Consider the following 27826-nt stretch of genomic DNA (forward strand, 5'->3'; position numbering starts at 1 on the left):
GCCTCGGGTCGACTAACACCACATGGACGGATTTCGTACACGGAAACTGAAAGAAGGCTGTCGTATATATGTGTATATTTGTGTGTTTGTGTGTGTGTGCGTGCGTGCTTGCATCCCACCATTGCTTGACAACCGAATGTTGCTGTGTTTAAACTCAGCAGTTCGGCAAAAGACACTGATAGAATAAGTATTAGTCTTACAAGGAATTTAATCCTGTGGTCGATTTGTTCGACCAACGGCGGTGTTCCAGCATGGCCGCAGTCACATTACTGAAACAAGTAAAACAATAAAAAAAAACTATACCACTTTAAACCCGAGCAAGGCCGAGTATCTCTGCTAGTATAATAATATAACATAATAATATACGAGTTAATTTGTTCCCGGAGGCCGCTCATAAAGCAAAGTAATAATCTCCCATAGTAGCAATGTAATGAATCGTAATTCGTTACCAGAAAATAATATTATGTATAAAGGGGAGAGCAATCCAGTAAACCTAAATATTCCACATAAACTGAAAATCCAGGAAATTGCCTTCAATCGCAAGCTGTAACATACAACAAATAAAGGAATGAAGATATTGGAGATTTTACTACGATGATACTTCACTTTACGAGGACTCGCTTTACGTGACCCCGGGTTTACGAGTTTTATTTTTCAAGCACAAGATGCAGATTTTGAACGGAAATATTTTACCTATAAAATATTTTACCTATAAAATTTATAATACTAGTAAATGAATGGCAATAAAACAACAATAGAATGTAAGGAATATTTTATGTAAAGTAAAAATTGTCAAGATCGTTTATAGTAAAAAAATATTGTTATTATAATCGTTTTCTGAATCACTTCCACTCGCACTCACGCATGCCATCACTTGTAGATGGGATTGCTGATTCAGAAGCACTCGTAGACAGACTTATAGATTTCTTTTTAAAAAACAAGTCTTGAGTTGTTTGCTGAGAAGCCTTTTCTTCGCCCTCTATATATTTCTTGGTAATAAAAACTTTCGCTCTTCGTTCAAAATCTGCTTCTTTTGCTTGAAAAAAAAATCGTAAACCCGGCGTCTCGTAAAGCGGGACCTCGTAAAGTGAAGTATTGCCGTAGTAAAATTTCCAATATCTTCCTTCCTTTATTAGCTGTATGTTACAGCCTACGATTGAAAGCAATTCCTGGATTTTCAGTCTATGTGGAATACTTTAGGTTTACTGCATTGCTTTCCCCTTTATACATAATGTTAGCCGGGAGTTTACATGAGTGCTGACAGAGGTAAACACCTGAATTCAGTAATCTACTCCTTACGTACAATGCATATATGTCTATGTATGCGTGAGTATATGTATGTATATAGGTAGGTAGGTAGGTAGGTAGGTAGGTAGGTAGGTAGATAGGAAGGAAGGAAGGAATGAAATATAACAACTCGAGAGCAACTAACCCATGTTACCAGAGGGCTGCTGTATAGCGCCAAATAAAAGCAAACCTTGATTAAAAACACATGCACGCATATACAAATACAAATAAAGGTACACAGAAATTCACAGAAATTCATTAAATAAAATTAATACAGCAGCGAGCTGGCAGAAACGTTAACACGCCGGGCAAAATGCTTAGCGGTATTTCATCTGCCGCTACGTTCTGAGTTCAAATTCCGCCGAGATCGACTTTGCCTTTCATCCTTTCGGGGTCGATAAATTAAGTACCAGTTACGCACAGGGATCGATGTAATCGACTTAATCCCTTGTTTGTCCCCTCTATGTTTAGCCCCTTGTGGGCAGTAAAGAAATAAGAAATTCATTAATAAAGTTACACAAACACTAATAATTGATTCAAGATACATACACTCATTGTGGAATTCAAATATAATCGAGCACAAAAACACATTTGCAAATCCACCCACAAAACATATCTTTTCATGGTATTTATGAATGAAATCCGAAACAAACTTCTTTCTAAGGAAAGAGACAGGCTAGAACATAAGCGCACTAACACGCATACACCCATCCCTAACAAATAAATAAACGTCCACAGCGAGTTGTAACAATTCTCGCCTGAAGATCGTGAGAGCGTGAAACGTGAATGGATTTCAATCAGAATTTCCTACCATGGGTTTTTAGTTCTTCGAGGAAGGCTTTTTGAATGAGTGTGTAAGCGACATAGCTTTCGACAGGTACTTGTATCCTTAACGTAATTCTCCGACAGAATTAGTGTGGCACATTGCGTGATAAAATTAGTGGTAAAATACAACAGACAGGTTTCCACACAGTTTCAATCTACTCAATTCCACTCACAAGGCAGTATCCGCAAGAGACAACAGAAAATGTTACCTGCCCAAGATGTCACACAGTGAGATTGAAGCTGGGACCTCATGACTGTGAAACAAACTTCTTAACTATTCAGCCATATTGCGCCTACTCATTTTAAATATACTTCCTCTCTCTCTCTCTCTCTCTCTCTCTCTCTCTCTCTCTCTCTCCCTCTTTCTTCTTGTACGTATTATTTATATACCTCTGTGTGTGTGTGTGTGCGTGTGTGTGTGTGTGTGTGTGTGTGTGTGTGCGTGTGTGCGCGTGTGCGTGCGTGTGTGTCTGTGTCTGTCTGTCTGTCTGCGTGCACAGATACAGAGAATAAAAAAAATAGGCTGGCTGAATAAGAGAGAGAGGGAGGAGAGAGATGAGTCAAAGATAACATCTAACCACCCCCAAGGTAATGAAGAAAATTATTAATAATAATGTTGTCCAGCACCCTGAATTTCTCTTCTCAGTGACCATCAGTACGGCTTCCGCACAGCCAGTTCCATTGAAGGCCTACTTTCTTATGTCATTCACCAGTGGGTTATAACTTTAGAGAAGTTCAGAGAAAACAATATGGTTTCTCTAGACTCCTGTAAAGCTTTCGACCGTGTCTGGTTTGCAAATCACCTATCAAAACTTACCGTCTATAAGCTCCGCTTATTTCTCATCTCTTTGATTGGTAGCTTCCTATCAGATCGCACTGTGCATTATTGTAGCTCTTTCTTCCCCACTCACAATCAGCAAAGTGTTCCCTAGGGTTCAGTTTTGTCGTCCACTTTCTTTCTTCTATATATCAATGACCTACTATCCGTCTCATCCAACACCGTTCATTAGTATCTTAATGACACGACCCTTCATTTATCTCTATCTTTCTTTAATCAGCTATCGTCCTTAAGCATCCTAGACATTAACACGTCAAACTTGCATTAATTTTATAACGAGAGATCTTGAGAGAATCTTCTGGTAGGGCCATGCCAACTCTATCTTTTTTAACAGCAGAATAGTAAAAAAAACAATCAAGCGCTATTCATATAAAAATAAACATCGTACTACAATCCTTCTAAACATGGATTGCACTCAACTAGAACCTTCACAGTCACTTTAAATGTTGGATCTCACAGTCACCGAGTGTCTCCCCTGCCGAAAGTACATCATTAACATAGCTAGGACCGCATACCAAAGACCAATCCATTCGATTAGGGCCAGAAGATATCTCAGCTCCCAACAACTGCTGAGACTCTAGTGAAGCCTTTCTGAAACGACACTGCTGCTACTACTACTACTACTACTTACAAAGAGATCCTAGATTTCATCCAGAAAAGAGTCACTTAGTTGAGTTGCACTTCACTAACGAACACACTTCAGCTCATGATCCACAGTTGTGCTGTTTCCTCCCTTTTGCATTTCTGTCGTTATTACAACGACTTCTATTCCTCGGATCTAATTCGCTTTGTAGCTTCACTACTCAGGCATCTGCGATCCACTCGGTTTTCTACTTCTCTTCACCCTTCATGTGTCCAAACCCACTTTTGCCGCTCAATCCCTTCTGGGATCCCATGGAATAATAATAATAATAATAATAATAATAATAATAATAATAATAATAATAATAATAATAATAATAATAATAACTCACATTTGGAAACATGGGTGTTTTGCTCAACATCCTTAAACAAATCTTATTCAGGGACCTTTTGAACGGGATGGGGCTACTCGACCTGAAAAAAATTCTAGCTGGGCCCCACCTGCAAGGTTATGCGCTGTTTATCTTGAAATTAGATCACCATGTCGCACACATATAGTTGTGATGCATGTGCCTGGTGTACCCTTATCAGACGGGTAGTCATGATGGGTATAATGTGATTCGTATATTTTACTCCAGTGTCACTTTGATGGAATGCACTGCTCTCTCACTCAATAATAATAATAATAATAATAATAATAATAATAATAATAATAATAATAATAATAACAATAATAATAACGATCATGTTGATCTTGATCATCGAACCATGACAACAACGTCTACTAACAAAATAATACGCCCCGGTACATGTCTTTTACTTTAACAGGGACATTATTTCATCAAACACCGTTTATAAGTAACATATCTCGTTTTAAATCAATAACATTATAATATATTAAAAAACAAGTTGATGAAGGAGATAGATAAAATAATGATTTAGTTAGTATTAATATGCTTTAGACAAGGATCATTAAAAGAGAGAGAAAAAGTAAAAATAAAATAGAAATACTGATACCCTGGTACATTTACGTGTAATTATTTCACGAGAGTCATTATTTTGTTAAACACCGTGTGCAACATACGGGTCCCGTTGCTAGATCAATAATAATCATGGCTTCTATTCGAGTCTCTTTATTCATTATTCTCTACATATTCTCCGTCGGTCTGACTCTGTTGGTACATTGCAGACGACATGATGATGAAGAGGAAGAGAAGAAAAAAATGTCATGTACATATTTTGGTAAGAGAAGCATGTCTCTTTCCTGCATGGATTTCTTTAGTCACACTGTTTTGTTTGTGGTGTTGCTCAAAAAAAAAAAAAAAAAATTACCGTCTGCGCCATTTAGTATTTGATATCGGATACAGCTGCTACTGTTGCTGTTGATGATGATAGTGATGTTGATGAGGATGAGGATCTTGATAATTCTGATGATGATGATGATGATGATATAGTTGCTACTGTTGTTATTGATGATGATGCTGATGTTACAGCTGTTGATAACGATGTTGTGATGCTGATCATGATGATGATGATGATGATCGATCATCATCATCACCATCATCATCAGTTAACATATTGATGCTCCTGTTATTGTTGTTTAACCACTGAGTCAATCCCGATCGAGCAAATCTGTGATCAAAGATATCCCAACCATAACCATCACGTCTCTTATTCAAATATAAATTGTATTAAAGACTAAATACACTTATTTTTTTAAAGACAGTAGTCTGATTTGTGATATATTTCGTTGCTATTTCTAGCAGATTAGATCACCACATACAGGCTCCCTTGTTGGCTTACTGCTGCTGTTGTATTTAGATCTTAGATTTTCCTTCTCACAGCACCATAGGTCATTGTTGTGATCTAGATTTAATTACAGAAAGTGGGTTTGAATGAAAACAACTAGCTAAATATTAATTAAACTTACTTTATAAATTTACCCTTCATTTTGTGCCGAGGAAATTATGCAACGTGCTTTGCTCTGCCCGTGCATTGATTTAATATACATACATATATGTTTGTGTGTGTGCGGAGAGAGAAAGAGAGGTTTCGGATATTTTTCTTTAAATATAAAGAACGTATATGAAAGTATTTTGTATTCTTATCTGGATTTCGGTCAACAATCCATCCTATATGTCAAGTGCGATGGTGTGTGTGTGTGGTGCATTATTGTAATTCGAAGATGCACTGGTCTTCGATCTATTCGGTAGGAGATTCCAATGTATGCTATGAAGAAAAGAAAAATGCTTATGCATACATTCACTCGGTTGTTTGTGTGCGTGTATGTTTCTTGTGACTTTGAAGTGTAAGCCTGTTCAATACACAAATCGTATACGTTTTTTCTTATGATAATTAAATATTACATATTCATATATATATATATATATATATATATATATATATATATATATATATATAAAAATCATTATTACATATTCATATATATGTATATATAATTATACATATATATGCGTGTGTGTACAAACGCGCGCGCACACACACTCACAAATGTGTTTGCATATTTAATGTTTATATACAGATATAAACAAAGCCGAAATTAGTAAGGCAGTTGCTGGATTTTGCAGAGAGAAGAGCCAGTTGATTCTAGCCATAATGGGACGGAATGCTTGATCTATTTATTATTACTTTACGTTGTTAGCTATTCCAACTGGTAATAACAGAGACTATCACCGTGCTGGTCGCTTCATATAATACATACATACTATATATATATTATATATACACACAAATACATGCTTACATACATGTACGCGCCCACGAAATACACACACACACACAGTTGTCCTTCGGTTTATACAAGGGATAGGTTCCACAAGTCACCGTGTAAATCAACAAATAATAACAAATCGAGAGATGCGTTTTTAATGATATTATTTTAACACGAAACAAAATACTCCAACAAAATTTAAGGAGCTATGTATTGAAATGAGGATAATAATTCGATTATCATATATACGTATATGATGGAAAGGAATTGTAATATTAGGATGCTAGAGAAGTAACGTAAACAATAGAAAGTGGAAAATGAAACTAACAATAATGATTATTACTATTTCATGTCACCTTAAGTCGGAGAACTGTCAGAATAGTTAGAGCGTCGGAAAATGTGCTTTTTGGAATCTTTTACAGTTCTTTACATTCTGAATTCAAATTGTGCCAGTGTCATATTTGACTTTCATCCCTTTGAGGTCGATAAAATAAAATGCCAAAGGGTCAATGTTATTGACAAACCGCATCCCTTCTAAATTGCTGTTTTTAGGCCTAACATGGAGACAGTAGTTGTTTCAAGTCACTTGTTTTTCAATACACATTAACGGTGATGGTATGTGAAATAACGAATATTTCAATGTACTCGAAATAATTTCATGGACCTATTAATTTGATGTAAAGTTAAAACAAAAATAATCGACCATATAGTGAAATCGAGTACCAACAGTATATATATATATATATATATATATATATATATATATAATCGAGTACTAACAGTATATATATATATATATTTCTTTTTATATATATTTGTGTGTGTGATTCCCCTATGTTGGCATGGAATGAAAGGAACTTTACATACATACATGCACACACACACGCATATATATTGCTAAGTAAAATTGTGGCCGTCTATTACATACAGGCATGTTCTTCATGGCCATGCTCCTACTCCCTCTACAGCCCAGAGGTTTTTGTCTTACAGGCGCCAGTACCACGTAAGAGTCACTCATGTGGTGCCATGTACAATCCACCCATGCCAATGCCATGTAAAATGCACCCAGCACACTCTGTAAAGTGGTTAGCATTAGGAAGGGCATCCAGCCATAGAAATCATGTAAAAATAGAAAGTTGGAGCCTGACCAGCTCTCAGCTTTCTCGCTAGCCAGCTCCTTTGAAACAGCCCAACCCATACCAGTGTGGTAAACAGACATTAAGCGATGAAGATGTTAATATACATACATATATATATATATATATATATATATATATATAAAAGAATACAAAAAATGGGACAAGAATGCAAAACATCCAGAGTTAGATGATACAAAAGAGGGACAAGAAAAAACAAGGATGGGTCATTCAGAGTTTTCTTTCTTCAGTTGAGTTTCAGATTATCTTTGCAGTTTTGGCTGGTTATATTCGAGACTGCTCCAATCTGGGCAATCCTAAGCAAAATCTAAGTTAAGAGCCCTAGATTCCTTGGAAGAAAGCAGCGAATGTATACGAAAACAAGGACGGAAAAAAGAAAAAAGAAACGGAGAAATGGTACACAAATACAAATGCAAACAACAGGACATTTACAACAGGTGGCTTTCGACTAAGGACAAATTAAATTAAGTTGGCATGTGTTGAAGTGAAGCCTTAGGGCAGGGACATAAGAGATGACAGGCATGGGAAATCAATAACCTATTGTTAGAACTCAATATGCATATATGCTTCAGAAGGATGTGTCAGTCAAGTTGAGTGTAATAATTTACATAAAAATTTACATAAATAACAAGGAAACAAGTAATTATGTAATAAACATCATTAGCTTAGAGATGTTTCTACTATAAGATGCAATGCACTCATAGGCTGAGTGCTTGTGTATCATCTTATAGCTTCATCAGAGCTTAGTGTATTACCCATCATACACTGGAAGTATACTTTTCCATTTTGGGTAATATCAGAAAATATTCATTCATACATACATATAATAATTTTAAATTAAACTTTTATTAGATATCTTATTGCTTATACAGATTGATGAAATGAATACATATTTTCAAAAGAAAAATATTTATTATCGTTTACAATTAAGTAAACCAAATTTTCATTTGCATAACTCCTCCCATAAATATTTTTATTTACTCCCGCTCTACTTTCTCCTCCTCCTCTGTCTTTATGATTCTTTCTCTTTTACTGTGTGTGTAGAAGTAGAGTTTTTTTTACACATTGTGTGCCACCAAGCCTCATTCTGCACCTTTTTTGCACCAACTTTCTTCACGTTTTTTTCCACAATTTTCATATTTTTTTACTGTCCAGCAACCCTGTTTTTAAAAAATATATATAATGCATAAACAGATCCTGAAAGATTGTTTTAAGATACATGGTGTATTTCATAAATATGCCTGTTCAAGTATCATACACCCAAGTCAGCATAGAAGGTGTACATTAAGCAATGATGATGATGATGATGATTATATATATATATTACGGAGATGTACTTGCATAGCAAGTGACCTGATCTGAGATCGTGTACTGAAACAAAAACAATTGCAGCATGGAAGGTGTTTATAAGCCATTTAAAAACAAACAAAAACTGTTAAATTCACTTCAACATTTAAATTTAATTTGTCAAAATATTTTCAGCACTTTGAGACCGCTACCTGTTCACTGACAAAATCCCATGCTGCGTCTCTGTGTTTGTGTGTGTGTGTGCGCGCGCATGTGTGTACACATATATAAATTTGTAGTGCAATACATGGATTCATAGAATCCTGTGGCAATCATAGAAAGGTCTTTTAGTGGACCAGGCTATCATATCACATAGTAATCCAGTACAGAGAAATATATGGCAGAGTTCTACACAGCTGAAATCCAAGAGATCCAGTTGATGAAATTATCCTGTGATATATATAAAAGGCAGGATGTGTGTGTGTGTGTGTTTACATGAATGTAATTTATCATGTCCACAAATTAGCACACATGTCGCTCCAGTTTTAGGACATTCGTCATGACCCTAGCTGTATTTTCGTCAACTTATTTTCCCCAGAGGCACCAGCGAATAGCAGTAAAAATAAATTTTCAACCAAAACTTTTAACAATTTTCAAGTCGGAGAAATCACCATTGTTTACAAACAGGAGTTAAGTCCCCTTCTAGCAACGAGTAAGCTTTTGTTAGGATTTTTGTTGTTGTTTTTTTCCATGGAGGAAAAAAAGTGCTTTTTTTATATACAGGCAACAGACACACGCACAAACATGTGTGTGTACAAAAAACATGTATGCAATAGGTGTACATATATATGTGTGTGTGTGTGTGTTGCCCATATATACATACATATATACACTTAGGACTTAGTTGTGATCTGAACATAACCGCTTCCGACACAGAGGATCGGGAGCCCTTTTGGGCATTCTATTTTCCTTGTTGGAAGGGTTCCCAACCCATGGGCAAAGTGGGGTTAGAAGATGGGGGTAGTGTTTTCAAAGGGCTGGCATGTGCAACCTGATCACCTATGCCGATCAAACTCCCAACCCATGCACTCCCATCATGACACTGATTCTGCAGAACTTGGTTGGGTGTGAAAACCAACTTTAAAGTATAAATATAGATGTTTTTGGATCAACAATATTGTGTTCGGTTAAGTCCTATTTAGGTGAAAAATCATTAAGCTGATTCCTTATGGGGTTTTCCATTTAATCAGGACCAAAAAAAATCAATAAACCAATTCCTATAAGGAAATTCTATAAGGATTTCCCAATAAAATTGGCTACACCCCATTTTCAACCATAACTTTTACCAATTTTGATGTATTTTGTTCAAACTTGATGTCGGCGTTACTTAGGACTCATGGGATCTTTGAATGCTTTAAGCTCTCCAAAAACAAAAAAAAAACTGATGAGTTGAAAAAATCGATAAACCAATTCCTAATGGGCTTACCCAATCAAGCTGTCTGCAACTCATTTTCAGCCAAAAGTTTACCAATTTCTACAGATTTCACTCAGATTTGACGTTGATGTTACTTAGTTTTGTTTGAGGGGGGAAAAAGAGATACGTAGTAGTAACAGAGGAAGAACGAGAGGGGTAAAGAGAGATACGTAGTAGTAAACAGAGGAAGAACGAGAGGGGCAAAAAATGATAGAGAAAGAGCCCCCCTCATACTTCCTCTCTTCCTCTTTTCCTCTCGTTGCTCACCTATTCTTCTACTTCCTCCCTTTATTTCTCCCTCTACCACTCTCTCTCTCTCTCTCTCCCTTACACCGGCATGGTCACATGCTTCCGGTCAATAATCCTTTTCTTCCTTGGCTATCGCCGAGCAAACACACGAACTTACTTCGTCCCCACTTTCAAGTTCGTGCCTCACAGTGTTCATACACACATAATTTTTCCCGTATAGCCTTTTCCGTTTGTTTTCCTGTCTTGTTTTTTTGTCCGCCACTACATTCCTCCATGGCACAGGTTCAATTTGTGTATACAAATTAAATTTGCAATCCAGGGGAAGAGCCGTTTTAACGATGCGTCCTACCCAGCTCTTCGAAACGCTGGTGTTAAAACGGGAGTAGCTGATGAAGGAAAATGTTCTTTATGTGGCTTGTGTGTTTTCTGTACTCTGATTATCATTATTTTCTTGTCTACGTTTTGTTTGCAATGTCCTGTACCCAGATATGCATCTATACATACAGGTGGATGTAGGTATGCACATACCTGTACGTATATATGCATATACTCATTTACTATTTGTTTTTATATGACCGAACGCCAGTGTCACCAATTTCGTAAGTATATATGTATATATGTATATATATATAAATTCAATAATAGGATGAACTCTTTTACAAGAATTTATCAAGTAGCTAGCGTGAAAAAAACCTCATAAGGGAAAAAATCCATCATTTATTCCCAAAATATATATATTTATTTATATAAGGGCATTATTGTATAGTAATGCCCTTATATAAATAAATATATATATGTATGTATATACATACATATATATATATATATATATATATATATATATATATATATATATATATATATATATATATATATATGTATATATATATATATATATTCAATTAGAGGTTATGTTAGCTTCATAAAGGGATGTTGTCATCCAAGGAAATACCGGTTCAATACCTATCTTATCTCCAACCAATCTGCAAACCCCTTGCCCGAGCACAAGTAAATACAAGAAAATAAACAAGATCATTTAGTCTGCTATAATGAGTCAATAAATACATATATAAAACATCCAAAGGTATATATTTTTCTCTCTGAAGGTATTAAGCTCAGGGCATATGAATTTAGAATTTGATTAATTCATTGAGTATTAATTGAAACAGCTGTAAGGGATGATGATTGATTTGTTATGTATAATAAACATTTATTAACTTCCCAATCTCCTTTTTCTTTTATATATATATATATATATATATATACATATATATATATATACATGTATATATATATATATATTTGTATATATATATATATATATTTGTATATATATATATATATATATATATATATATATATATATATATATATATATTACCAAAACTGAATGGCTGAAACATGCAGATCACAACCCATCTAGACAGCCCCCTAAAAAAACGGCAAGAAACCCAGATAGTGGGACATTTTTGTACCAACAAGAATTGAACCCAGTTACCTAGGTTCTCATATTTCTCTCCTAACTTAATTTGAACTAACCAGCTGTATAGATATCATCACAATTCCTTCCTTCCATTTTACACCCCTTTCAGACACACACGCACGCATGCACACACACACACGCACGCACGCACACACACACACACACACGCACTCTCTCTACCACTGGACAATGACACCAAAGAATACCAAGAATTTGTCACAGCAGGAACTGGCCAACTGTAAACTGTAAATAGAATCTTCTTCTTCCCTCCCCTTCCCACTGACACACTCACACGCACACAGACACACACGCATACATACACACACACACACACAAAAACAGACCCACACTCTTTTACTAGACAATGACAATATATACTAGCATCAGTTGTGGCGTGCAAGAGAGACGATTGCGCTGGTATGGACATGTGGTGAGAATGGAGGAGGATAGCTGCGTGAAAAAGTGCAACACCCTGACAGTTGAGGGAACCCGTGGAAGAGGTAGGCCCAGGAAGACCTGGGCTGAGGTGGTGAGGCAAGACCTTCGTACATTGGGCCTCACCGAGGCGATGACTACGGACCGAGACCTTTGGAAATGGGCTGTGCGTGAGAAGACCCGGCAAGCCAAGTAAGATCGTTGCCAGTGCCCCTGGACTGGTTCTTGTGCGGGTGGCACATGAGATGCACCATTTTGAGCGTGGCCGTTGCCAGTACCGCCTGACTGGCTCCTGTAGGATTTTCGAGCGAGATCGTTGCCAGTGCCCCTGGACTGGCTTGTGCGGGTGGCACATAAAAGACACCATTTCGAGCGTGGCCGTTTTCGTGCGGGTGACACGTAAAAGCACCCACTACACTCTCTGAGTGGTTGGCGTTAGGAAGGGCATCCAGCTGTAGAAACTCTGCCAAATCAGACTGGAGCCTGGTGTTGCCATCCGGTTTCACCAGTCCTCAGTCAAATCGTCCAACCCATGCTAGCATGGAAAGCGGACGTTAAACGATGATGATGATGATGATGATATATATATATATATATATATATATATATGTATAAATATATATATATATATATACGATTGTATATCATCATCATCATCATCATCATCGTTTAACGTCCGCTTTCCATGCTAGCATGGGTTGGACGATTTGACTGAGGACTGATGCAACCGGATGGTTACACCAGGCTCCAATCTAATTTGGCAGAGTTTCTACAGCTGGATGCCCTTCCTAACGCCAACCACTCAGAGAGTGTAGTGGGTGCTTTTATGTGTCACCCGCACGAAAACGGCCACGCTCGAAATGGTGTCTTTTATGTGCCACCCGCACAAGAGCCAGTCCAGGGGCACTGGCAACGATCTCGCTCGAAAACCCTACAAGGCCAGTCAGGCGGTACTGGCAACGGTCACGCTCAGGATGGTACATCTTATGTGCCACCCGCACAAGAGCCAGTCCAGGGGCCCTGGCAACGATCTCACTTGGCTTGCTGGGTCTTGTCACGCACAGCACATTTCCAAAGGTCTCGGTCAGTAGTCATCGCCTCGGTGAGGCCCAATGTTCGAAGGTCTTGTCTCACCACCTCAGCCCAGGTCTTCCTGGGCATACCTCTTCCACGGATTCCCTCAACTGTTAGGGAGTGGCACTTTTTCACGAAGCTATCCTCATTCATTCTCACCACATGTCCAAACCAGCGCAATCATCTCTCTTGCACACCACTACTGATGCTTCTTATGTTCAGCTTTTCTCTCAAGATACTTACACTCTGACGGGTATGCACATTTACATTACACATCCAGCGGAGCATACTGGCTTCATTCCTTGCGAGCTTACGCATGTCCTCAGCAGTCACAGCCCATGTTTCACTGCCATGTAGCATGGCTGTTCGTACACATGCGTCATACAGTCTGCCTTTTACTCTGAGTGAGAGTCCCTTTGTCGCCAGCAGAGGTAAGAGCTCTCTAAACTTTGCCCAGGCTATTCTTATTCTAGCAGTTACACTTTCAGCGCACCCACCCCCACTACTAACTTGGTCACCCAGATAGCGGAAGCTATCAACTACCTCTAGTTTTTCTCCCTGGAATGAGATAGAAGTTGTTTCCTGTTTGTTTACAGTGTTTATTGCACCTGAACGTCTGCCACATACAAAAACTAACTTTGTAGTTAATCTGCCTTCGATATTGCTGCACCTCTTATGTGTCCATAGCTTGCACCGGGTACATCTTATAGAGTTACTACCTACTCCTTTACTGCATACTGAGCAGGGCCATCTACCTGAAGGGGTTTGTGTTTTATCTACCTTCCTACTTATTAGGATTTTGGTTTTAGCTAGGTTGACTCTAAGGCCCTTCAATTCTAGTCCTTGCTTCCACACCTTAAACTTCTCCTCAAGTTCTGATAGTGACTGCGCAATTAGTGCAAGGTCATCAGCATAGAGGAGCTCCCAGGGGCAACCTGTCTTGAATTTCTCTGTGATTGCCTGGAGGACTATGATAAATAGGAGGGGGCTGAGGACGGAACCTTGGTGGACCCCTACCTCTACCCGGAATTCATTACTGTACTCATTTCCAATCTTCACCTTACTGACAGCATCTCTGTACATGGCTCGCACAGCTCTCACTAACCATTCTTCTATCCCAAGTTTCCTCATTGACCACCAGATAAGGGATCGGGGGACCCTGTCAAAGGCTTTCTCCATGTCAACGAAGGCCAGGTACAGAGGTTTATCCTTGGCTAGATATTTCTCCTGCAACTGTCTTACTAGAAATATATGGCATCAGTGGTGCTTTTACCTGGCACAAACCCAAACTGCATCTCATCTAAATTGATTCGCTCCCTAATTCGTTGGGCTATGACCCTCTCCATAACTTTCATAACCTGATCTAACAGCTTGATGCCTCTGTAATTATTAGTATCTAAAGCGTCACCTTTACCTTTGTAGCAGTTTACTATGGTGCTGCTACACCAGTCATTGGGTATGACTCCTTCGTGTATCACCTGGTTCGTAATACGGGTGACTAGGCTGTAGCCAACACTGCCAGATATTTTGAGCATCTCTGCAGTGATTCCTGATGGGCCGGGGGCTTTCCCTGTCTTCATGTATGTATGTGTGTGTTCTGCCTGTCTCTGTTTGTCCCCACCGCCTAACTTAGCGGTTCGGCAAAAGAAAAAAGAAAACAAGCACTAGGCTTACAAAGAATAAGTCCTGGGGTTGATTTCTTTGACTAAAACCCTTTAAGGCAGTGCTCCAGCATGGCCACAGTCAAATGACTGAAACCAGTAAAAGAATAAAAGAAGATATGTGTGTGTGTGTTAAATAAAATAAGATAACAAGGCCAAGGCAATGCAAGATTTTTAGGACATTTATAAAGTGAAGAGGAGTCTTATGGTCAAGACTGAACTCTGGTGCACAAGAGTTGATAGAGAGAATAGGTTCTCTTAGCTTGTACCATGATATGACCATCTGATTGGAATTTGATCACAGATCTGCTGGAATAGCGTAACTCTGATACTAAACAATAACATTAAAAAATAGACCCTTTCCTTGTAATCCTGTAAGGCTCAGACTTTCTTAAGTAAATGTCAATTGCTCCAGCTGTATCCAATAACCCTGAGAGGTTCCTCAAAAAGCTTTAGATAAAATTTCACTTCCTTAGAGGCAATGCTATTACATACATACTCCTGATATTATCAGTATTAACCCCGATAAATATATAGTCTTTGTTTTCTTACATAACCTTAATTTGAAAAATAGTGAAACAACAAAAAGAAATAAAAATCGTCAACTTTACTTAACAATTCTGGAATGTTTCTTGTGTTCTGATGAAGAAGGAATCATTGAAAAGCTTGCAATCTATGAATACGTCTATATGATCTTAGTTCATTTTATTGTTGTTCCCCAAGTTTGTGCCTAGGTGGGAGACTTTATATCATATCTCTTTATATGTATGTATGTTCTCTTGTTTTTGATTATCTAAATTTTTTCTCTGAGGAAAGAGCTGGTTTTTAACAAAGATACAAGCTTTATCTTTGGGATATAAATAGCAAAAATAATGTCACATTTTAAACTTGACAAAATTCTTGCATATTTTTACTGTTCCACTTACAGATTGTATTTGTAATGTGTGAGGTAGTTGGTTGATTTTCTGAAAATCCTAGAGCCAATTATGTAATTATGACAATTGATTTAGAGAAATGCATTCTTTTATTTTTTGTTTTATTCTTTTACTTGTTTCATTCATTTGACTGCAGCCATGCTGGAGCATTGCCTTTAGTCTAACAAATCAATGCCAGGACTTATTCTTTGCAAGCATAGTACTCATTCTATCTGTGTCTTTTGCCAAACCGCTAAGTTATGGGGGTATAAACACACCAACCTCAGTTATGATGATGGTGGTGGGGACAAACACAGACACACAAATACATACATATATACATGTATATATATATATATATATATATATATATATATATATATATATATATATATGTATATAGTCAAAAGACACCTGTTGTTAATGTCCTGTTGTTTGTATTTGTAATTGTGTACCATTTCTCTGTTTTATTTCATCCTTGTTTTCATATACATTCACTTGCTGTCTTCCAAATAATCTAGTGCTCTTAGATTTCCTCAGGGCCAACCAGATTAGAGCAGCATCGAGAGTAACTGGCCAAAACTGTAAAGACGATCTGCTTCGCGATTGATGACTGAAAGCTCCGAATGACCTGTCCTTGTTTTTTCCTGTCCGAATGTGTTGTTGTTGCTTGTTATATTCCTGTTCCACTTTTTGTTTTGATTATATATATATATATATATATATATATATATATATATATATATATATATATATATATATATATGTGTGTGTGTGTGTATATATATTGATACATATATATATGATGGACTTCAATCAGTTTCCATCTACCAAATCCCCTCAGATAGCTTTGATTGGTCCGAAGCTATTGCAGAAGACACTTGCCCAAAATGCCATGCAGTGGGACTGAACCTGGAACCATGTGGTTTGGAAGCAAGCTTCTTACCACACAGCCACTCCTGTCCTTATGCATATATGTTATATAAAGCTTAAATTTACCAATTTCATTTTCTATGCTTATTATGAGTATATATGAATACATAAACCAAAACACACATGCACGCACACACACAGACACGCACACACACACACACACACATGTATGCATATATATATGTATGTGTGTGGATGTTTCCAGAGACAAGTGGAATATAAAATCGCTTACTTGCAAAACAGGTAAATGCTAGTGACAAGAAGAACACTCAACTGCAAATCATTGCTTTGATGATATGCATTTACCCAACCCATGCTTACATGATCATGAAACAAATTAACAAACAAATACGAGGGAGATGGATGGGTGAGTTAATAGGACAGTGGGTACTCTGGCAATAATTCAGCAGTTTGTGCATTGTTATTAATGCAGTGAAATATCTGTTGCCCAGACACTTCTTAACACCATCTTCTATCTAGATCACTTTCTTTTAAATCCTGTTCTATCTAGATCACATTCCTCATAGACAGATCAGTCTATTTCAGACAACATTCCCATACTGTCAACTGTTCATATAACCAGTAACAAAAACAATCTGAAGTGTGTACACTAAATTGTGCCACCTTTAGTGTAGACAAACAATTATGCCAATAGTTAAGTCAAATGTAACCATATCTAGTAAACCATTATGCTTGTATATCAAATATAGTGTTACATTGAAAGTAATTTTAGTGTCGGGTCAATTATGTTTATTTAGATTTGTGATCAAAGACATTCCAACAATGACTATTACAACTTTTATACTCTTACTGTGCACAGAAGATTTACAACTAATCTTTCACTCTGCCAATCTATCTGAAATGTGGTATAAAAGAAAACAAATGCAGAACACTTTGAGGAAAGATGAAAGGAGGTGGACACACTTTACCGAAGTTGTAAATAAAGTTTCTATTCCAAGAGTATAATATTGTTAAAAAAGAAAAACATACCATTTAGTTCATAACTGTGTGTGTATATGCGCATACACACAAAGATATGTATATATGAGTATATATATGTATATATATATTTATGTATATATAAATACACACACACACACACATATATTTATGCAGTGGACTCATAGTCCCCTGATTGATAGGTTATCAGGTGGCTGTCTGGCTTCCTGAACTTAGTGTTGCAGATTAAAAGGTTACATACATCACAGAACTCCAGTAGCCAAGTTCCCTCATCGTTCCAAGAACCAATACCATGGCTGCCATGTACACCAGTGAAGATACCAGATTCCCGCCCAACATGCCCATTAAAATCTCCAGCCACAAAGATGAGGTCATTGCCACTCATCTTTTAGGTAGCCTGTAGAAGGGTATCATAAAAGTGATCCTTCTGATCATTTGGTAGCCCCGCATGTGAGGCGTAGGCAGAGATGATTGTAGCTGTGCTGTTCTGCAGGACTAGCCTGAGCTTAAGCACTCTATCACATACCCTAACAACCTCTATGACCTTATCCACCCTTTTCTCCACAAGGAGCATGCCTACACCCCCTACGCTATCCATGTTACCTTGCCAGAAGACTTTATACCTATGTGCCTTACCTGTGAGGACCCTAGCTGAAGCTCCTCTCTATCTTACCTCTTGTATGCAGCATACATCAACTCGTCTCCTTTGAAGCATCTCTACAATCTCACTAGACCTACCTTTCAGTGTGCCAGCCTTGACAGTGCCAACTCTGAAAACTGGGAAGGGAATGTGGGGTGAGGTTTTGGGAGGAGAGATGTTATTCAGCACCTGAAAAGAAGAGGGAGGTTGTCCTGTTCATTTTTTAGGCATGCTTCATCTATTCTCTCTTCCAATCTGACAACATTGAAGCATTCAAGCGTGTTAAGATTGTTGCCCCTACTGGAGGTAGGAGCCAGTGTTAGCAACCTTATAAGCATAAGCATTATGGTTATCGAATGATGTAGATTTAAGCAGTGTAGCAAAATATGGATATTCCAATGTTAGATTAGGATGGAGTCAGCTAAAACTGGTTGCATTTGTCCAGGAAGAGGGGGATTGCAGGTATGATGAAAGGTACCACCAGCAGGGAAGGGTTCAAACAGAGAGAGAGGAAACAAGCTCATCCCTACATACACACAAGTGCACCCACACACAAGAACAAGCACACGTGGACAGCTGAATAGCTTTCTCCTTCACTTGATATGGCCAAGGAAAATTCCTGGGTAGTTGATGGCATGTTTCTAGAGAGAACGAAAATGAAACAAAAGATAGCTGGTTAAGTAGGTGGGCAGATAACCTGGTTGCATTTGTTCCAGTAGAGAGATAGAGAAAGAGAGGGAGAGAGTGCAGGTAATATAGGGAACAGCACCAATGAGGAGGGGGAATTGGGAGAAGAGACATCTGGTGGTGGTGGTGGTGACAAATTTCTAGACAGAATGAAACGAAAGATAGCCGGTTAAGTAAGTGGGTGGATGAGCAACTGGGCTAGTTGCATTTGTCCTAGGAGAGAGAGAGAGAGAGAGTGCAGGTAATATATAGAGAACAGCCCAGTGGGGAGAAGGGGTTGGAAGAATAGATACAGGTAATGGTGGTGGGAGGAGAGATATCCGGTGTAGATGGTGGAAAGATAGAGATATCCGGTGTAGATGGTGGAAAGATAGAGATATCCGGTATTGGTGGTGGGGGTGATGGATGTATACATGCATTCACACACACACACATGAAATAAAATATACTATAAAATGCGTGCTGTTGGTGTCAGGGAAGTCATCCAGCTGTAAAACCACAATCACCACCAAAATAAATTAGTAACTAAAAAGGAATGACCATAAGAAACATTGAGAAGAATTTTCAGTACCACCAAAGACAGCATCTCTAGAGTTGGATGCATCATAAAATGCATATAGATCATAGTATAAAGTTTTTGTCTTTTTTTTTTTAATAAGATATAGAAAGAAGGGTGGGTAAAAAACCCCTTTGGTCACAAATGACCATGGGATTGCACCTAGTGCTTAGGATGTTGCACTCCTTGACTGGGTAGTATGTTGTGTTCTTGAGCAAAACACTTCATCTCACTTTTCTTTGCAATCACTTTGACATCTGACATGTTGTATGCCATACACCTGTTTGGGCAACATCGATTTGATGGAGTAAGTGAGCTAATGTACTGAACATATATTTCATCATTATAAACAAATCATTTGTACAGGTCATTCGGCAAAAGCTGAACACTCATACATTGCCTTCAACAGGAGAGTCCATCATTATCCATTTTGTTCATCATGTGTGTTTTCATCATTATTTTACTTAATTTTAGGAAAATTGAACTTCTTGAACTTGTTTAGTAATGAAGATGACTGGATATGAGATTATCCACATGGTTGTAATTTGAGAACATGCAATATCATTGTGTTCACAAGAAAATGATAGTTTATTTATCATGCACTAGACTGCCTGACTAAAACATCAAACAAGTGTTTGTTTCATTATTCTCAGTTGACTTGTTAATTGACAGAACCATACCAGTTATTTTTTTGTTTGTTTTTTTTTAAGCAGTAAATTGCTCTAACAGATAAGCTAACCAACATGCATGCAAACATAGAACAATAAATATAAAACAATTTAGGATATACATCAGATAGATGCACCATGATATAGGTATCAAGTACAGTATTAGTTGACCTAAGTGAGACTTTTAGTCTGTGAAAATGCTCAAGTATGCTATAGACATATTGAAGTAAAGACTAATAGCAACCGGGTCATGCAAGCTGTATTTTGTTGGTTTTATTTTTAATTTTTTCATCCTTGTCTGGACGGAAAATCTGTGTATATTGCCTTCACAAGTACTCTTAGACTAGTGGAATCAACAGGGTTAACATCCATTTTGAACAGCTACAAATTAACAGTTGCAAGAAAAACATGATCATAAAATTATGACCTGAACACCCTCAGAATTTGGCTACATGTCTTCAAGGAGAGGGGGAAGGACACAATATGAGTGCAAAATTAAAATCCCAAAGTACAGTGATATTTTTTCTGCTACTTTGGCAGGTTTATATTCCCACAGTTTCTCTCATATGGGAGACCCGGCTTATGGCATATGATCCAGCTCAAATACTGGTCAAGTCTATCATGTTGATTAATATATTCATTTGAGGCTAGCATAGAGTATCCAGAGATGAAGTGATCAGTTGTTTCCCTGGTTACACAACAAAAGTGGCAAGCAGGATCAGTACCATTTTTAGGAACGCTTGCTTGGTAATTTCTGGTGGGAAGACACTGATCCTAAGTTATTTCAGAGGCAGCAGCCACCCACTGATGGATCATATCTGTATCGATATCAGTGTTGCAGGCCCTTATTACCTCCACCTTAGAGAAGGCGGAGTTATTGTTTTCAGTCATGTTTGTTTGTTTGTACATCAAAAAGATATCTGGATGGATTCAGATGAAACTTTTTCAGGGATGGTCGACCTTATGACTGGCATGAACTGACTAGATTTTGGGATCAATCCAGTACCTGACAAGGATTTTGGATTATTTGTTATATTTACTTTACTTTACATGAAGTATTACGATCTTCTGTTGACTTTCAAGTCTTTATCTGATTATCTCCCTTGAAAGCACACTCATGGTTTCTATGCAAGTTATGGTGGTGTTGCTGTTTTCAAAGTTTTATTTTCATTTCTCTGGTATTAATTTTACTTGCATCTCTTTCTTAGTAGAAACTGATGGATAAAGAAATCAAACTACATAAACAGACGGCAGCAAAACCATTCAGAAATTAAATAACTCTAACATATTAAGTAACAATAATAAGTTTAATTTATCCTCAACAATTTTTAGTTTTACCAATTTTGAATATATCGCTTCTGTTTAAAACTTCTTACCTACTTGACAATTGCATTTGTAGCTCTGCCTTGAAGGAAGTTTTACTTCTTGGACTCACATTTTTGTGCGCAACTTTGTTGTTAAATCTCCATTAACAGCACCCTATGCAGGTTCTTTCTGTTTTCTTTCATGCATGGATAAATTTTTCACTATAGACCTTAATGGTTGTAAAGACCCTATATCGGTGGATAGACTGAAAAAGGCCTTCATAGAGAAAACTGCAGACAACACACACACATACACATTGCTTTTTGGCACTCCGTCGCTTACGACGTCGAGGGTTCCAGTTGATCCGATCAACAGAACAGCCTGCTCATGAAATGAACGTGCAAGTGGCTGAGCACTCCACAGACACGTGTGCCCTTAACATAGTTCTCAGGGATATTCAGCATGACACAGAGTGTGACAAGGCTGGCCCTTTGAAATACAGGTACAACAGAAACAGGAAGAGAGAGTGAGAGAAAGTTGTGGTGGAAGAGTGCAGCAGGGTTCGCCACCATCCCCTGCCGGAGCCTCGTAGAGCTTTAGGTGATTTCGCTCAATAAACACTCACAACGCCCGGTCTGGGAATCGAAACTGCAATCCTATGACCACGGATCCGCTGCCCTAACCACTAGGCTATTGCGCTTCCATAACACACACACACACACACACACACAGAGCATTATAAACATGGCCTGCATACCCACCTTCATATTCTATGACTACTATTGGGATCAAACAGGTACCAGACTAGGATTCTGGATTATTTCTCCATTTTTTTTACTTAATTTTTGAGAGCGGTCAGGTTCATTTTTAGTATTCTCATTTGTGAGACCAGTCGAGTTTATTTCAGATATTCTCATTTTAAAAAAATCATCTCTGGCTAATCTTTGAGCGGATGTTGGTGTTGCCTTGGCTGGGGTTTGTGCTCTCTTGGTGCTCTTGTTATTATTATTTTTATTATTATTACTAAGGTGATGAGCTGGCAGAATCATTAGCATGATGGATGAAATGCTTAGTGGTATTTCACCCATTGCTATGTTCTGAGTTCAAATTCCGCCAAAGTCAACTTTGCATTTCATCCTTTTGAAGTTGATTAATTAAGTATCAGTCAAGTACTGAGGTCGAAGTAATCGACTAGTCCCCTCCTCCAAAATTTCAGGCCTTGTGCCTATAGTAGAAAGGATTATTATTATTATTTACTTTTAACCTGCATGTTTGTTACAATCACTTGCCAAGACACACCCAGCATCCTAGGGCAAGTGAAGGATAAGAGATGTTATAGTATAACTGAAAGCTTGAGGAGGGGAGGTGGCAGGGGCAGTAGCAAAAAGTCTTCATGTAACACAGCACATACATTTAAATTGATAGAGTTTTTCTTAGGATGTGAGCAATACTTGTCAGCACAATCTTTTGGATTTCTCTGAGACGTGGTTTTCCTGAGATATTATCTAGATGTTTCTGACATCCCATTCTTATCGTACCTAGGGCACCCACAATAACAGGAACAGTTCTCATTTTAAGATGCCACATCTTTTGTATTTCAATTTTCAGGTCCTTATATTTACTTAATTCGTCAAATTCCTTTACAAATATATTTTTATCAGTGGGAACACTTACATCCATTAGTCTACAAGTATTTTCTTCCATGTCTTTAATGAATATGTCTGGTTGATCAGCCTGGATTATTCTGTCGGTGTTGACTGAGCAAAATGCTTAGTGGCATTTCATCTGAGTTCAAATTCTGCTAAGGTCAACTTCTTTCATCCTTTCAGGTTTGATAAATCAAGTAATAGTGAAGTTCTGAGGTCAATATAGCCAACTTGTTCCCTCCCCCAATATTTCAAGCCATGCACCTATAGTAGAAAGGATTATTATTATTATTTTTAAGGCGGTGAGCTACCAAAATCATTAGCTCACCAGGCAAAATGCTTTGCAACATTTTATCCATCTTTAAATTCTGTATTCAAATACCACAGAAAACGACTTTACCTTTCATTCTCTTGAGGTCAATGTAATTGACTTATCCTCTCCCTGAAATTGCTGGCTTTGTACCCAAATTTGAAGCCATTATTACTATTAATATTATTTCTTTGTTCTTTACTTTCAGATCCACGCAGATTTCCTGAACCACAGCATGGTCTGGTTAACTGCTCTTGGTATGCCCCAAATGCATGTTGCAAGCGGACCGAAGTGACATCTGTGTTCAGTAACATGTACCCTTTATATGGGGCATCTAAAGCTTGTATGAACCGTATGAATTATTTAATGTGCTACTTCTGTAGTCCAGAACAGGGTATTTGGTACCATGGGTAAGTGTAATCAACCCCTTCTATTTATTATTGTAAACTGCTACATGGTTACTTGATTACTAAAAAATTGAAACCAAATTACCTTCATATCTCAACTTACCATCTTGTAAAAGGGAGTGGCACATTTGATAATGTAACTCTAGACATGCTATGCCTTAGGAAAGAGACCAGATGGAAGTGGCTGGACTAATTTTGATGATAGGTTTGGTGGGTCAAGGCTGATTTGGAGCTAAACAGTATCTACTACTACTACTACTACTACTACTACTACTACTACTACTACTACTACTACTACTATTACTAACACCACTACTACTACTACTACTACTACTACTACTACTACTACTACCACTACCACAGGTTAACAAGAGAGACTACATTCATTACAATTACAGACCAAGAAGGAGGAGTAATTTTTCTGCTGGAAATAGGAGCTAAACATCTTTAGTTTATATAATTTTCACCTTGCCATCTTTAAAAAGAAAAAGTAAGTATTTATTTGGAGATATAGGTCTATGTGACAAAATTTAAAAAATGATTGAGTGGTCTTGGCTTGAATCTATCTAATGATAGCTTTTCTTGATCAGAGCTGACCTGAGGCTAAATAACAACAGTAGTGGCTTTTACAAAACAGATACTTCACAATATTTAGTACACCTAACTATCATCATCATCATCATCGTTTAACGTCCGCTTTCCATGCTAGCATGGGTTGGATGATTTGACTGAGGACTGGTAAACCAGATGGCTACACCAAGATCCAATCTGATTTGACAGAGTTTCTACAGCTGGATGCGCTTCCTAATGCCAACCATTCCGAGAGTGTAGTGGGTGCTTTTACGTGCCACTGGCACGAAGGCCAGTCAAGTGGTACTGGCAACGGCCATGCTCAAAATGGTGTATTTTACGTGCCACCTGCACAGGAGCCAGTCCAGTGGCACTGGCAATGATCTCGCTCAAATATCTTTACAGGTGCCACTGGCACAAGTGCCAGGAAGCGACGCTGGGCACAGGTGCCATAACGATTGTAAGCTTGATGCTTTAACCACTGAGCCATGCACCTTCACATGCAGAAGCCTTATTACAATTCCATGGTCATATATGACTGAAGGGGATCTTTACCCTGTCCATATACAATATTCTACCTACTCAGATAAGTGTAAAGTGTATCCAAGTTTCAGATGTGGAAGCAAGGACTAGAATCGAAGGGCCTTAGAGTCAACCTAGCTAAAACCAAAGTCCTAATAAGTAGGAAGGTAGACAAAACACAAACCCCTTCAGGTAGATGGCCCTGCTCGATCTGTAGAAAAGGCGTAGGTAGAAACTCTATAAGATGTACCCAGTTTTATTTTTGGATTATCGTATGAATTCCCATGTATAGAATAGAAATTCGCAAAATTTTCTGAAAATTCCAAAAATTAAAAAAATCTATGTGGGGTTATATGACATACGTAAAGCAGAATTTCATTTGTTTACAGTTGATAACACATGCACAAAATGACAGTTTTCTGACGGGTGGGGTGGGGGTGGGGGAATTATCAAACTTTAATCTCTATAACTTTTTTTAAAACTTTTTCTGGAAAAAGTGAAATATCTCCTGAGATTCAGCTAGGAAAACTACATTAAAGTACCAAATTTTTAAATTTTCAATAAACTTTGAATTTTTGAAAATTAGCTGCCAAACTAAAAAGCTCCTACAACTTGCATATAAACATATACTTTTTATGCATATGTATGTAGGTTTCTGTAATTATATTAGAAAATCTTTTGTGAGGATTTGGGTTGGTGACAGGGAAACTTTTAGATAATTTGTAGAATAGTTGTTTAGTGTAAAGATGTGAAAGTGTATTTTTATTATATATTATGGTGCCAGTTTATAGTGTAGGTGGAGGGAAGGGAATTAGTGACTTATTGACATGTTGAACTGTAAGAAAAAAAATATCGATTTGAAATGTTTTGGTGTTTTTAAGATTTCATCCCCTTTCCCATCTGTGGTACTATTTGGCTGTTGTACTCATCTGTGAGTAGTATCAGCACATATTATTACATCCCTTCCCAAACCACCTCCCCATTCCGGGAACTACTTCCATTCTTCATCAACCCAGCCCACACTATTTCAGTCAATCCCCTTCTTTCTAGGCCTTCAGCCAGTGCTCTCTCACCCCTCTGTTCCAATCCATTCTAAACAAATCTCTTACCTACTATCATTCTCAATACCCTCCCATATCTGCCATTAGGAGTCATCTACTATAGCCCCTAATGTATCCTTATTTCTCCCTTTCCACAGCTCCTACACTTTGCACATCATCCCACCACTTTCTGCTCTATTCTTCTTCCTGAACCATTCCTATATCTCCCACCTCACCCTTCTACATACTGGTATTTCTCATCATCTGCACCACCACCATTGTTTATCACTCACAACTTTTATGTCCACTTGTTTACTTCTCCCTCACACTCTTCTAAAAGAATCCACTCTCATCTCCTCCCATAACCCACTATCTGTTTCCTCCCTTATGCTCTCTTTCTTATTCCTTGAGAATTTGCTCTAGCACGCCATCACTACCTTCATCTTATCTCCTTCAGTCATGTATCTCCTCTATAACAAAACACTTCTGCTTGTCTCTCTATGGTACTTTTGCCTTTCAACACCTGGCATACAATCACCCACCTCCAACTTCCTCTCCCAAATACATTTTCTTAGTGGTGGGAGCTTTTTCCATTTCCTTTTTCTCTCTGTTCTGTCTTATGAGCTACATGGCAGCCTCACTAGTGCCAGTGGCATGAAAAAAGCACCTGATACACTCTATATAGTGGTGGACATTAGGAAGGGCATCCAGCCATAGAAACTCGCCAGAGAGGACACTGGAGCTCAACACAGCCTTGAAGCTCACTGGTTTACTTTCAAACTATTCTACCCATGCCAGTGGAGGTGCAATGGCCCAGTGGTTAGGGCAGTGGACTCGCGGTCATAGGACCGCGGTTTCGATTCCCAGACCAGGCATTGTGAATATCCCCGACAACTACGTTAAGGGTACACGTGTTTGTGGAGTGCTCAGCCACTTGCACGTTAATTTCACGAGCAGGTTGTTCCGTTGATCGGATCAACTGGAACCCTTGACATCATAAGCAACGGAGTGCCATCTCTTCACCCATGCCAGCATGGAAAGCAGACATTAAATGTTGATAATATGTATAGTCCAGTTGCCTGTTTCTCTCAAGTTTTCATGGCATGCAACCACTAAACAGATAATCAGATAGACAGAAAGACAGACAGGTAGACAACCTAACAGTTATACAAAATTATGACTGCATGGATTTTTTTATTATTTCTTCCAGTAAAATGAGTGTATGTGAAGAATACTGCGTTGATATTTACAATGAATGTCGACTAGCTTCCTATGAAGGAACCTCTATAGGTAAGTACCAATTTACATCTTTATTTGATTCCTTTCCAAGTCTCCTTTGCACCATGATTCCATTTTAGATTTCCAAATATTGAGTTACAAAGCACACCACTTTCAAGTTCGTCTCAACATCTAAAGTATAAATATACAAGAGAATAATTAGCTTAAGTAGTGAGTGTATGTCTGTGTTAACACGTACACACTGTCTCCCCCTCTCACACATGCACACACACACACACACACACACACACACACACACATGTACACATATATTCTTTTATTCTTTCATCTGTTTCAGTCATTTGAC

At 38.0% G+C, this 27826-nt stretch overlaps 1 protein-coding gene across 5 annotated transcripts in view; it reads left to right on the forward strand.

The window, feature by feature from the left end:
• Positions 1–4576: 4576 nt before the first annotated feature.
• The window catches only part of LOC106875502 (uncharacterized), a 65203-nt gene continuing 41953 nt past the window's right edge, over positions 4577–27826 (forward strand). For 4 of the 5 annotated variants that reach the window (XM_052968925.2, XM_014923677.3, XM_014923678.3 and 1 more), the window contains exons 1-3: positions 4577–4774; positions 23911–24112; positions 27452–27531. In XM_052968925.2, coding sequence (XP_052824885.1) covers positions 4645–4774; positions 23911–24112; positions 27452–27531 — 412 coding nt within the window. In that variant the 5' untranslated portion in view covers positions 4577–4644. The remainder of the gene's footprint in view (positions 4775–23910; positions 24113–27451; positions 27532–27826) is intronic. The other variant, XM_014923675.3, reaches the window with a different exon arrangement.

The sequence above is a fragment of the Octopus bimaculoides genome, chromosome 6 (genome assembly GCF_046866305.1).
Source record: "Octopus bimaculoides isolate indiv1 chromosome 6, ASM4686630v1, whole genome shotgun sequence".
Classification (NCBI taxonomy): Eukaryota; Metazoa; Mollusca; class Cephalopoda; order Octopoda; family Octopodidae; genus Octopus; species Octopus bimaculoides.